This window comes from Nothoprocta perdicaria, unplaced genomic scaffold, assembly GCF_003342845.1.
Source record: "Nothoprocta perdicaria isolate Ctin4 unplaced genomic scaffold, notPer1 scaffold_73, whole genome shotgun sequence".
Taxonomy (NCBI): domain Eukaryota; kingdom Metazoa; phylum Chordata; class Aves; order Tinamiformes; family Tinamidae; genus Nothoprocta; species Nothoprocta perdicaria.
The window spans coordinates 1,279,695-1,292,958 of NW_020456010.1; the positions used below are offsets into that span (position 1 = coordinate 1,279,695).

Genomic DNA, 13,264 nt, shown 5'->3' on the forward strand with positions numbered 1-13,264 from the left:
AGTGCTTTTCAGCAAAGAAAATCCTGACAAGGGAGAGCAAAACTGGAGTTGCTGGCTGCCACTTGTGTTCCTGCTCCTTCGGTATGGACGCAAAGGAGAGTCAAGTCTCTTGAGCTTTACCAAGGACCAGAGATTAGATGTAGCCAAYGAGACTACATATAGCAGGAAGCAGCAGATACCTCGGCTCGGGATCCAGGCAAAGAGCAGAGCACAGAAACACCACCTTTAACTCACGCCTGCCAGAACAGGAAGACTGCTTACCCATGACAACTGCAGCTACTCAAATGCAGGTAGCTGGCRATCCCCTTTGCAAACTCAACTTCCACTTTTTTCTTTTCTTCTTCATTTATCTTAGCAGAGATAGGGAGCAAGATTCTTTGAACCTTTATTAATTTTCAAGCATGGAAATGGAGCTGAAAGAAATACACCACATAAATAAGGACATCTCATTATAACAGCATGCTTGAAAAAGACTGAAAATCTTCGTTTTTTTTTTTCTCTCTTTCTCATGCAAGCTGAAATTATCTACAAAAAGTAACAAGCCCTTACCCTACTTGGTTTTTCAAAAGAAAAAAGTGCATTCTTCTACATTTGAAATTCCCCGTGACATGTGGTAAATACTGCATAACAGGTTCTCCTCCCTCCACCCCACACTGTGTTAGCTTGTAGGACCAGTGGTAGGGTAACATTTGCTAGATTTCAAAAACCATTCAGAAAAGTTCAGAGYAACTTTAAAAAATAAATAAAACAAGTCAGTAATATGGAGAACACTTTTTTTGGTTCATATTTGTAACACAAATTCATAAATATGATCACATTCGAGTTCTTAAAAATCTATACAAATACTAGCAACACCACTTCCCTTATAATGCACAGATTCAAAATAATTACACGAGCTCCATTAGACAGCTTTTCACATACAAATTACACAAAATTACAGACATATGCAGGAACACATCAGGAATAATATAATGCTTCTGACTCTTTAATGGTCCCCAAATAATAAAAGTAATTCAAAAAAAGCTGGTTTTGAGTTTAATTGTTGGGGTGGAATGTACTGTGGGTGGCGGTTGCCTGGCAGCTGCTTTTGCTTTGCTGGCCTGGCTTGCTCGGACTGCCGTTTCCAGACGTGTTTTCAATTCAGGAGCAGCTCCCATGACTGTCTTGAAAGCATGTGGGTAAAGGGGACCAATGTGCATTAGATTCTGGAGAGCAAACTCATGCAGATCCTTAGATGCTGGAGATGCAGAAGCAAAGGCGTTTTCGTTCAGTAGATAAGAGATCAGAGTGGGAACCAGCAGGGCAAGCAACTGGACTCCTAAAAGGGAAAGGGAAACACAACRTAACCACCGCATTAGAAAAGGAAACAAAATAAAATGAATCACATCTGTTAGTCATCTGATTAGGAGTGCTTTATTTTCAGGACTGACCACTGAAATTACACAAGATCACATCTAAAACACTTAAAATGAAGATGGTTTCTTTTGCTTGRGTCACCTAATCAGATCACTAAGATGAAGTTTGCTAAAAATACAGGGACAGTAACCTGCTSTATCGCTCTGTCTCGCAAGCTTCCCCATCTAAAACCTGATGACACGACTACACTTGAGCTAGAAACACCCAATGAGAGCAGAGCCCAGAACAGCACAGGTATAAGAGTATGTTTTGAATAAAACAAACAACTAACCTTAAGCAACATAAACTCCATTTTTTGACCTGGCAAGGACTCTTTTTCACAGCATGTAACATGTTAAACAGTAAATTTTAAGCTCAAAGAACCATAACATTTACAGCAACTCATATACTTAAAATCTTGTTGGTTACCTGAATATTAACATTTTTCCCCTAAAGGTTTTGACCAAAAAATGTATGTACGCATGTAATGAAGTGACTGACTCCAGCCATTATTAACACTGCAATGTCATTGCCTCATGCATTTCAGTTAATTCCCCATTTCACAGGAGCTTCAAATCACCATGCCAAAAAGAACAGCAATTAAGAAAATAAATTKGGCATTTTATCACCAATGCAGAGCAATACATTGGGAGGGGGCAGGGGAGAGTGGCATTATTTTTACATTTAACTTAATCAACATTTGAACCAGAACATCTGCAGAATCAATCCTTAAATGGGGCATTAATTCAGTTATTCTATAACTGAACTCTGTTCTGTTCTACTGCAAATAGAAGGCTCTATCTAAGATCTAGATACCCCAACGAATAAAATTCATTTTGGAGGGCTTTTTAGACATACTTTGCTGAGATGGTAGAGTCAACCTGATAAAACAGAGATGAGTCTGCTAAAACAAATAGAAGGTAGCAATGAGAAAAATTTGATAGGAATTCATCCAAGCACAAAACAACGACCCTACTGCAGTTCATAAGTTTTTTCTTTGCAACAACATAAATTGTGAATATTACAGAACAATTACTATGTTTTACTTGTCGACAAATGCAAAAGTTCTAGTAATGCAAATGCCAAAGAATGTTGTGGAGATGTCATCTATTTGTGAACGCACCATCAAGTTCCTTGGTGCCGTGTCTCTAGTATCTGATACTTTATTTKGGAATTACAGGTGCTTTAAGAAACTGAATACTTACTATTCTGCTCCTCGCCAAGGGCAACCAAAGTTTCAAGAACTTTGATTCCTTCCTGCACTGCCAACAGCTCCGTGTTGTTGTTTGGCCGGTTCCTTTCAACAGCTTTCAATTTCTCAACCATTATAGGTGCCAGGGAATGGATGTATGGAGTTGACAGGGCACGATTGGTATGTTGGAATACAGAGAGCAGAAGCTGATAACATTTGGCTTGAACCTAAGCAAAGCAAGATAGATACATTTTCCTGAAAGTTATTTGTTAACTGAGGGAATTTAATCAAATCCACTATGTAGGTGGGTGAGATACAGGGAATTAAAAAAAAAAAAAAAAGGACTAGAAGAAAAAAGTTTTTTTAGTTTTCTTGTAACACACTGAGTAAGAAGAAAGCAATGMGAGACTGTTTATCTGCTAAAATTTTAATTCATTTTTTAATACAAGAAAGGGAAGCCAGTTAGAAAGAACATGTGGGTAATAAGGGCCAAGTGACTACATAAACTTGGGAGGAAAGAAAAGAGCTTGATGACGTACAGCTCAGTCACACAGCTCCACAGAGAACTAGGTCGTTAAGCCTTAGAACTACCATGGGTCAAGAGCAGAAGTATCTGCAAAAATCACAGAATGTTTTTCCAGCCAGAAGGGTGAAGTGATCCACAAAAAAAAAGGATGCAGACCAAAATCAAGTGATCTTGTTGTTTAACATCGGTCAAAACTATTGCCAAAAGGCCYGTCTGTCCTTTCTCATTTTCCCTCTTGTGCTAATAGTAGTATAGGAGTCTATGCACAGTCACAGAGTGATCTGGGTTGAAAAGCCCCCTCCTTTCCTKACGATTTTTTTCCCTCCCTCACCCTTTCACTGCAATTGGAGAATAAAATTTAATGCTTGTGAAAACGACTCAGTGCCAATCAAACTGACGAATGGATGTGACTTGGATTAAGAAAACCAAACAAAGAAAACAAWAACAAAACACAAAAACTAATTTTCACCAAAATACCCCCAAATATGCCTGAAATTTGACAGTGTACAGCCCCAACAAATATCAAGACAAAATGCTGCATGTTTGTAAACTGCACTCTAACCAAAACCCCCTGAGTTATTAACCATGTTCTGAACAGAAATGTATTAGAGAAAGTATTCCTGAACACAATGATCTGTGAGGAGATCTGAGGATGACTAAGAGCATATTTATAAATAAATTAAAGAACAAAAGGAGTAATAAGGTTATTAACAAGCTACGCAGGTCTGTCTGCTGTTAGTTATAAGACTGCAAGTGCTCTGTACAACTAAATGTTTGGGGCCTTTGATACTTTTTCTGTGCTTTCTAACAGAGCCCCAAGGCAGAACGTTTTTCTCCTCAAGTCACAGCATCACTTTAGGAATAACTTATTGAAACAGACCAATGTGTCTTCACACTTCTCCAAATCCTCCTCTTCCCTTTCTTTCCCTTCTCATCAGCTCTTAAAGTGTCACACTTCTGTAAAGACTTAGGGACAAGGGTGTCTCAAGTGAGATCCTATGGTTCTAGGAATCACTTCCACAGGGAGGGCAAAATGCACCTGCAGCCTCCCTGCATTTACCACAGCCTTCAGGACACTCTCTGTAGCAATGCTCTGCAGCAAACCTTTCAGGGCTTTTGTTGTAGATCATCAGTTTCAAACATACTCTTGCTATGTCTTACGAGGAAGTAGTAATTCCTTAGGATTCTTTTTCCATATGCAGTGTTCCCATTATCTAGCTACTGCCCAAAAACATATGTTTTATATTAAGAAAATACCAGATAAACAAGTATCACGGACTGTTCTCCCTATCAGGGAGCAATGAGGAGTGGACAGGGTCTGGCTGCTCTCACAGCATTCCCTGTGAACTACAAAAAGAGTGCCAAGCTCCAGCTCCCCGACAGCTTTCCAGCAGGGTGGGCAAAGCAGCAGAGCAGCACTTCCAGGTACGCCTGCTGTAAGATAATAGGCACTGTTYTATTCGCTTATACAGAGCTGAGAGAGGCAGAGAGATGTAAAGGCTTCTGTTGCACACCACTGACACTTCCATTCATGCACTAAAACGTCGTAGAGGCARCTTTCCACCACACAGGAGGCTTCAGCAGGGAGCTGGGCTTTATGTCCACGCTGCCGAAAGGCAACCTGCTGCAGAGAAAAATCCCTAATCTAAACAGGATTCCAACTGCCTCAACACGATCTTAAGTACGTCAGCATTTTCTGCATATTTGTCTTCTGAGGAATCTCTGCAGTATCTACTTGCAGAAATATTTGATTTTTTAGCTCCCACCTGCAGATTTGTATATCCTTTCAAACAAATGAATTTATAAATGGCCTAAACAGTTAAGTATAACTGCACAGTACATTAGCCTGAGTAAAAAAAGTCAGGCTTTAACTTTAATTTCTCTCTTTAGTAAGGAATTAATTCTGAAGGTAATTCATAATGACAAACCAATGGACAGAAGTGAAATCAGGAGACACACGGTTCATGATCTGTAAAGGTTCTGATAAAGGTTGAATTTTAGCATTGCACAAAATCCTATTTCAAACCAAACAGAAAATAATCACAGGTTTTGCACAAACAAAGTTTAGCAGAAATTTGGTCTATCGCGTTACCTGCAGAAAAAGAAGTTCAGTCTGTATTATAATAAGTTATAATGAATGTAGAAATGTCACTATTGTTTGGCAACTAAGTTTCACATATTAACAAAGATGTTTTCTCTTTTAAAAAGACCAAGAGTCAGGAATCTGGCACATGGCCAAGAAGAGACATGACAGAGGCACCTACTTGGGTTGTTCATTAAGCATTTCTATAACTCACTCTTGAAAATCTTATTTATTTTGGCAATCAGTGTCTGATTGTCTCTCAAATAAGTAAAAAAAAAAAAAAATTCAAGGCACAAAATAAATATATCCCAGGGACCTATCCACAGGCGTGCATCATTCACACTCCTTTATCATAAGCTTACCCAAGGATCACAGGAATTCAATGCAGTTTTAAATCTGTTCATACATCCATTTTGTAAAGACTGTACTCCAATTATTTCACTGCTTGCTGACCAGAGAAAGAGGGCAATAGCAGTGAGCATGCTTACTTCATCGAGAACTGGTTTAGAGGCTTCTGAAAAACAAAAACAAAACCAGAAAAAAAAAAAAAAAAAAACAGGCTGTAAGCTTACTCTGAAAAAGGCTTAAAATTGTTTAGCAAATCCCAGTGAATAAATTCACAAACAGGAAATAAATTTACTTGCAATGACTTGCAGCTTCATACAAATTATGCATACACTCATCACCAAGTCATTTAATGACCGTGACTGACAATTAGGGTTGAATAATTTTATTAGAATAAGTTATTTATTTAACAAAGCKAATCAAGCTTTCTGAAACCTATCAATCAAGCCAAAACATCATCGACACCTTCTCTGACATAGTCATTTTTTTCATTTTCAGTGTATAAACAATAGGAAGAAAGGCCTATTTTTAAATTCGTTTCCCCATTAAAAATATAGGTGCTATATATTACATACATATATAAATCCCTTCAGTGTGTACAGCAGAGTAAGGGATTGAAACCTAACATGGTAACAGTTTTCTCTTAGGATGAGATTTCACACAAGCGACAAGCTGATCAAACAGCTGCACAATAAAGTACAATCCCACTTTAACCATCCCTCCTTTCCAAATTGATTTGTATTTGTCTGTACCAGACAAATTTATTTATTTTTTCAAACCCCTTGCACCAGCTCTGTCTTTTTGAATCTCATTCATGAGGCTACATCAACACAAAAAAAAACCAGCTAGTTTAGGTTGTTTTCTGCTGGTTTTGTTGCCCTCCTGGATTCTGCTAGAATCTTGCAGCACTATTGTGAATATCCTATTCCAGCAGGAGCCTTGCCACAGTTATGCCTGGCTGCTTTCACATTCATTCACTTTAATACTGTCATGAAGACAATAAGAATCCTATCAACGTACACTTAAAGATACACTGATTGCCCTTTCTCTTGAGGTTCAATTCAGTGTATTGAACTGAGGTACCATACTGAACAATTATAGCTTCAGTTAAGAGATCAGTTCCTTTACAACCACTGTTTTAGTGATTTAAAATCTCCTTCCCTCTAAGCAAGCAGACATTCTGTGGAAAGAGGAAAGAAGGGGCAGAACTGATTGTACCAGCCTTACAAAAACATCTAGAGTGTCCAGTACCCACAGGAATTGCTGTACAGTCTTGAAAGCGAAATGATTTTAGCTTGGAACTCCTATAGATTGAGACATTCAGCTGACGTTGAGATACGGGATAGCTGAGAGATACAAGCCCTCAAGTTCCAGGAACAAGTCCCTTCCTTTAACTCAAACCCCACCACTCTCTCATTTTAACTTTCCCACAGTGGGAAACTGCTTACCAGGCTGAGAGTATTCCAAGATAGATGCCAGAGTGCTGCGGATCAGACCTGTCCACTGCTTTTGAGTTTCATCAGTCCTGACCGTGGGGAGCGTAACAATAGTCTTTATGCCTTGAAGGGCTGCGCTGACGGGGGGTGGGACCTGGTTATCTGTGGATTTGACCGCGGTTTCTTTCAGTACTCTTGTAATCAAGAACAGGATAGTGGGTAAGATTGTCATACAGCCTAGAACAAGACAAAGTACATTTTCTGAAGTTAATTCCAGCAAGCCTCCCAACACCTTAAGGTATGTGTGTGTGTGTGTGTGTGTGTGTGTGTGTGTGTGTATATTTCTCTAAAAGGATATATATGGCTAACAAAAGATACATTGAAATAAACTGTAATTCAAGCAGCAAGTGATATACACAGTTCAATATTTTAAAAACAAATTCAATTATCAGTAGTGGTGAAGTATATAATAAGCAGTCACACAAACCAACAATTAAAATCTATTCAGGAATGCTATTCAGCCTTGCCCTACATGACACATGAAACATGGTATGATTTTGTCCAAGAAAGATCGATTCAGCACTTTGAAAAAGACAACAGAGTCAAGTTCTGTTCCCTGGGCTGTGCCTCAGCCACAAACCAGTTCAGAGAAGTTACTACAGCACTGAGAGCTGTGAAGCTCTGTGGGGAAATAAGCTCTCCCTGTTGAACACGTCCAGAGCGATAAATACCTAAATAGGATCTGCGTTTAGGTAAATACCTAAATACCTAAAATAGGATCTGCATCTGGACACAGTCTCATAAACTAACTATACATAGTATATTTGTATATACGGAAAGAGTCRGTCTCTCTCCATATATATAAAATTATAGCTGTGGAAACGAGTATGCAAGCCAAGTAAGGGCACCATCTTACCAAGCAGATGTGTGTTTAAAGCCCCTAAAGCAAAGCAGGGAAGTCACTCTAGGACTCGTCCTAGGAAAAAGGTGYAACTCCATGGTTATGGGGTTTCATTACCTCATGCAGGAGGTAATGAAAGAATCCTCCTCCTACAGTCTTGTTATTTCCCCTGAAGAAATCAACAACTATCTGTATGTTCTGTGCAGCCAGTCCTGCAGGTACAAGTTAGGCACAGATCAAGCAAGTCGGCTAGTGCTGGGCAAGTAACATGTAAGGTGACTTTGGACACACAGGAACTCTATTAAATGAGCCCCATTAATGCACGCAACTTTCAGCACCTGTAGGACTGAAAGAAGGGTGCTCTCGGGTGTAAGTGCTTATTGCCAATCTGCAGTTCATTACACTCAGTCAGGTCACTTCACATGTCTAACTCAATCTTCTCATTTTCTGCATTCGTGGTAACTCAAACCTCACTGTTCTCCTACCTCTGGGAACGTTTAGAGGATAAAATTTACTCAGGAGAATGGAAGAATCATTATGGTTGGAAGGGACTCTTGGAGATACAGTCCAAATCCCTGGTTAAAACAGAGCCTCTAAGTCAAATTGCCCAGGTCTTTGGCCAGGTGAGATCAGATGAGGCTCAAGCAGAAAAGTTCGAAGAGGAAGCAAAGAAACCACTCAGTCTCAGCAAATGATTCACTCCCCTTGTTCACAGTTGTCCTTACATCCAAAGATCCAATAAAAGCATATGTGCATATACCACTCCCATCCCTACAGCAATCAGCTGGCTACATCTTCTGGATGAAAAAGTACACAACTCTAGCAGTCTCTTTAGACTTTTCACTGGTCATTCCCATGTGTTGGAAGTCCCATCCTCATCCCATTCAACAGAGAAGTCATGTAGTTACTCTTCTTGCTCAAAAAGAATGAGAAAGAAAAAGGAACCAGGAATCAAATCTAAAACACAGCAGGACTCTAGACCAGCTCAAAATGTTCTAAGTTTTACCATGAACTGTAGGCATGAATTGCTTGTTGGAAGAGTCTATATGCTTTTCTAAGCACAATTTTTTTCTAAATATGTTGCTTGCCATGAATCTCACTAAAGGATCAACCTGTCAAATGTTTCATGTCCTTCAGTGGCTGCAACTTTGCAGCAATGCATGAGATGCACAACTTAATTTCTTCCCTGTAAAGCAAAAGAGCTTCCCATGGACTTGTGTCCTTTGCCCGACCTGACTCAACAGTCTCCAACAGTCTCCTCGGGCAGAAGGGAGCTCTGTTTAGCTTAGGGTTGTATTTGGGAGGACTGAGAGCCAGTGGCTGCAAAACAAAGCCTCTCACAACTGAACTGTGGCAATCTTCCTCAGTGGGATTCTCTTCTTTAGCCAGCTGCTGCTTTTCATGAACTTCTCAGTAAATTCCAYTATCTCTGAGATATACATCTTCCTTTACAATATGATTACAACTGTCTGCAGAGTTTCAAAAACGATGAGAAGCAAAAATGGAGAAAAACAAAGTAATAATGGAATGTTTCATTTCTTTAGCAAAATTGTATGAAAACAGAGCATACATGTAAACCTAAAACCATATACGTTTTCTTTACACTGATCCACTAGAAAAGATTCAGTTTTTAGTTAAATCTGAACACTACTTTCAACAGATGACCATTAAAGTAGTCTGCAATAGACAGACAGATAGATAGATAGCCAGTTTGCTCTTAGCATTATATGCTTGCTATACTCCTTCTAGAATAGCCATTTACATGTATTTTGTTACAATACTTTACCTGCGGGAGAACACAGAGAAGGCAGGTCAGACAATATGGTAACAGAGGCAGCTACGAGACGAGCACTTTCCTCAGAGAGATGAGATTTGGCAGAGAGGTGACTTGGAGAATCCGACACTTTGGAACTTAGATGTGGCATGTGCCGTACTAGGATAAACATGAGCAGTTCCATGGCTGCAAAGACTAAGGATTTTCCAGGCACCAGACCACCACTTTCACCTCCCTCCCCTAAAGGAAGGCAATTTTCTTTATCCTCAATCTCATCTTCATCTGAAAAAAAAAAAAAAAAAGAAAGAAAGGAAAGGAAAGGAATGCCTGAGCAGGCAGCTTAAAAAGAAACAAAAAATACTACATGAAACATCCTCAAAAAAAGTCATAAAAAAAGGCAGCTTCACAGTTAGCTATGACAGACATGGCTCCTGTTAAAGTAGATGCTCCAGTCAGAATGACCTAAAGGAGTTTTAAATACTTTAGAAATGTTGAAATATTGTGATTGCAGCAGCATATTTTCAAAATYCATCTAGAACTAGAAAAAAAGTAATGCACAAAATAAAAATGCAGCCATTATTCTAACTTCTTTTAAATCTAATGGCCAAAGTAACAGTCATATTTGCCAAATAAGCACTCATGGTAATATTTCTTAATTTAAACAGCTATTAACTAATGTCTCGGCCTAACAAAACCTTATTTCAACCTAATTCACCCAGACAAACATAGACATTTTTATTTCTGGAAGTCAAAAGCTGGCAACCTCCACCGTGAYGGAAGCTTCGTGTTCCCCTATTTCAACATAATCTCTGGCTGTCCCTCCTCCTGTCACAGGCAGGATGTAGGCTGCTGCCCCTGCATGTGTCATTCTCTCTTTTGACTTCCCTGACATTAGATGACTTGTTCACTGTTGTGCTTCACGCCCCACAGATGTGAGCAGTGTAATTCCAGCCCTGGCTGCACAAGGCAGCAAGCAGAGGATGGAACAAGCAGAGAAGTTTCATTCAAATCGAAAGCCGGGTCCCCGACTCGTTAGACCTCTAACGTGCCAGAGGTGACGGCTCCTGCTCACACTGGGCCCTCCGTCTTCCCACTTGTCAGTGCCACCCTCCGCTGTGCTCACGCTGGCAGCCCGGTACGCGCCTGAGCAGCACCTCGGGGCCCCACGAGCACGCCCTTCCCAGCCAGCTGCCTGGCTCTTGTTTGCACGCCCTGTTCCCAGGGCTCCTGCCTGTGGACACTCCCTAAACGCAAGTGAAGAAAGAGGTCAGGCACCAGCTTGCTCCACTTCTCTGCTTGTTCTTCCGGGTGGCAGTCACCTTTTTGCGCTGCCTGTTGGTTCCAGTAAGAGCTCACCCACATTAGGAATGCCAGTTCTGCCAAGGACACACTACAGGACCCAGCACGTGGGGCTGAACAACTAAACTTGGGAAGGATGCTGTCAGCACAGAAAAACTAGCAAAAATGAGCAAAGTACTGGAAAGACCTTATCAGTTTGCTGAGGTACAGTTTTGGTCACCCGTGTTGAAGAAAAGTTCATTAAAACCATGACATGAAGAGAATGACTATTAGGACAAAGAGAAGAAGAAAAATTGCACATTACAAGAGTTAAGAAATTAGGAGAGATTATGAACATATCAAAAGGGTCTGTGAAACACACAGCATTTTTTCCTCAGCATATTCTAATACATTTTAGCATCTTGCCTGATATGAAAACTTGCTGCTTATTGACGCAGCAAAGCAAGTTGTGTTTTCAAGGTCTTACTTAGAGTGTTCCTTTTTTCCTGCAAATAATCTTGAGCTGCTCTCACTATCTGCTGGACAACTCCTGTAACGAGTAGCTGGACTGCAGGAGGATCCCACGTCAGGAGGAGTCGGTGAAGCACACTCAAGAGCTCAACACCAAGAAGCTACAGTAAAAACAAAATATATATTAAAGATATTAAATTAATTAGGACTTAACAATTTGCTTATGATAGCAAAGCAAATACTTTTCTCTCAAAARTAATTACAGGTTTTGTAAGCATCACAGATGACAGATCAAGGCCTATAACAGCTAACTGTTACAACACGCTCTGAGAAAGAACCAAATGCAGTACCTGATCCTCTGCAATATGGATCCTAGCACAAGGTGAATCCAATAAAGTATGAAGTGCTTGTAAACAAGATGTAACATGTTCAACAGGCTCTTCAGGTCGCGGGGAACAGAGAAACTGTATACTGACACCTGAAAAGCACAGGTGTCAAGTAACTAAAAAGCTTCTTATTTAAAATACCAAGTTTTCTTTTAAAAATTCCTTAAAATACAGAAGGTTTTTAGCATCTTCAGAAAGACGAACATATTTCCCAATTCTGTTTTCCCATAAAGGAAAGGAGAATTTCCATATATTAGAAATACTGGGACTGTATTCTCTTCCTCTTCTGCATCCTGTTTCCCCAAGTTTTGGCAAGAAAACAAGTACATATCAATAATCAGTCAACTGAACAAATTACTGCTTTGTTCTAAATATCTATAGATTAAAAACCTTCAATAAAGTAAAACTCAATTGTAAGAGTCATAATTTAAACATAAAAATAACCAAGATAAAGTTAAGCTTTGAAAATGCAGCCTGCACAGTATACACACGGCACATAAAACCAGTTTTAAACATCTATATATCTCAGCAATTTGTTGGCATTCCTCAGAATACCTGGCTGTCTTCACCACTAAGTGTTTTAGATAACAAAATGAGAAAGGGRGTTCTACCCAAAAATGAGGAGAAAAAACAAACTAAAAAGCCACACTGATGCAAAAGCTAGTCCATACAACTAGCCCAAGCAGATATGCAATGYATTTGCATTTTAAATCATCCAGATTTTATATGTCCAGAACTTTTGATCTAGATTTGTATATATATTTTTTCTGATTCTTGAACACRTGCTGGTGCAGGACTCTACACTCGTAACTCTTACCCAAAATTAAGTGCATTCGATCTCTGTTTATCTCTGGCAAAGTTTTAGTGGTTGGTGGAGTTCCAGGTGCCTGGTTGAGCATTATCGATGTAGCCCGTTTCTGGGAACTGGGCACTGCTGCAGCAGCCTCTTCTGCAGGCTCGGAAGCATTAAATCCTGTGCTATTKAGCCAAAGTGCCACTGCATGTAGTATGGGAGCCCAAGAGTTTCGATAATGCAGTCGAGCTGTGTCAATTGTCTCTGGAGTGTAAAACGCTCCCCCTGTTAAATTAACAAAGATAAATTCTGAAATTCTTTGCATATCAGACAAGAAGAACAAACTCTACATTCATCACTATCTGCTTTGGGTGCGTTTCACCGTGTATGTGTTTAGATTAAATCCTTGTTACTGACACACTGCATGCACATTCTCCATGTGTGCACTTGCAGTAGATATACTGGATTAGTAAGCAGTGAGCAGGAGGGCAGGCAAAGACATCAGGTTTTGCAGCACTTTTCATTCAGAGCACCCTCAGTACACTGCTGATTAAGTTTAAGCAGTATCTACTCCAGGGTAGACTATACTTTTCATATAATAAACATCAACCTCTTTTTCTATTTAACCTCAAAGTATTAGAAGCAACTGAAGTGTCTTATTTCTGCAAAAACATCTTCGCTATA

The 13,264-nt window shown here is 39.7% G+C and overlaps 1 protein-coding gene across 1 annotated transcript in view; it reads right to left on the reverse strand.

Moving 5' to 3' along the window:
• Window positions 1-597: 597 nt before the first annotated feature.
• The window catches only part of HEATR5B (HEAT repeat containing 5B), a 47,972-nt gene continuing 35,305 nt past the window's right edge, over window positions 598-13,264 (reverse strand). Inside the window, exons 29-36 of the mRNA XM_026051162.1 lie at window positions 12,605-12,865; window positions 11,752-11,879; window positions 11,418-11,562; window positions 9,665-9,934; window positions 6,990-7,214; window positions 5,559-5,710; window positions 2,601-2,814; window positions 598-1,318 (exon numbers count right to left, since the gene is read on the reverse strand). Of these exons, the coding sequence (XP_025906947.1) occupies window positions 1,014-1,318; window positions 2,601-2,814; window positions 5,559-5,710; window positions 6,990-7,214; window positions 9,665-9,934; window positions 11,418-11,562; window positions 11,752-11,879; window positions 12,605-12,865 (1,700 nt within the window). The 3' untranslated portion in view covers window positions 598-1,013. The remainder of the gene's footprint in view (window positions 1,319-2,600; window positions 2,815-5,558; window positions 5,711-6,989; window positions 7,215-9,664; window positions 9,935-11,417; window positions 11,563-11,751; window positions 11,880-12,604; window positions 12,866-13,264) is intronic.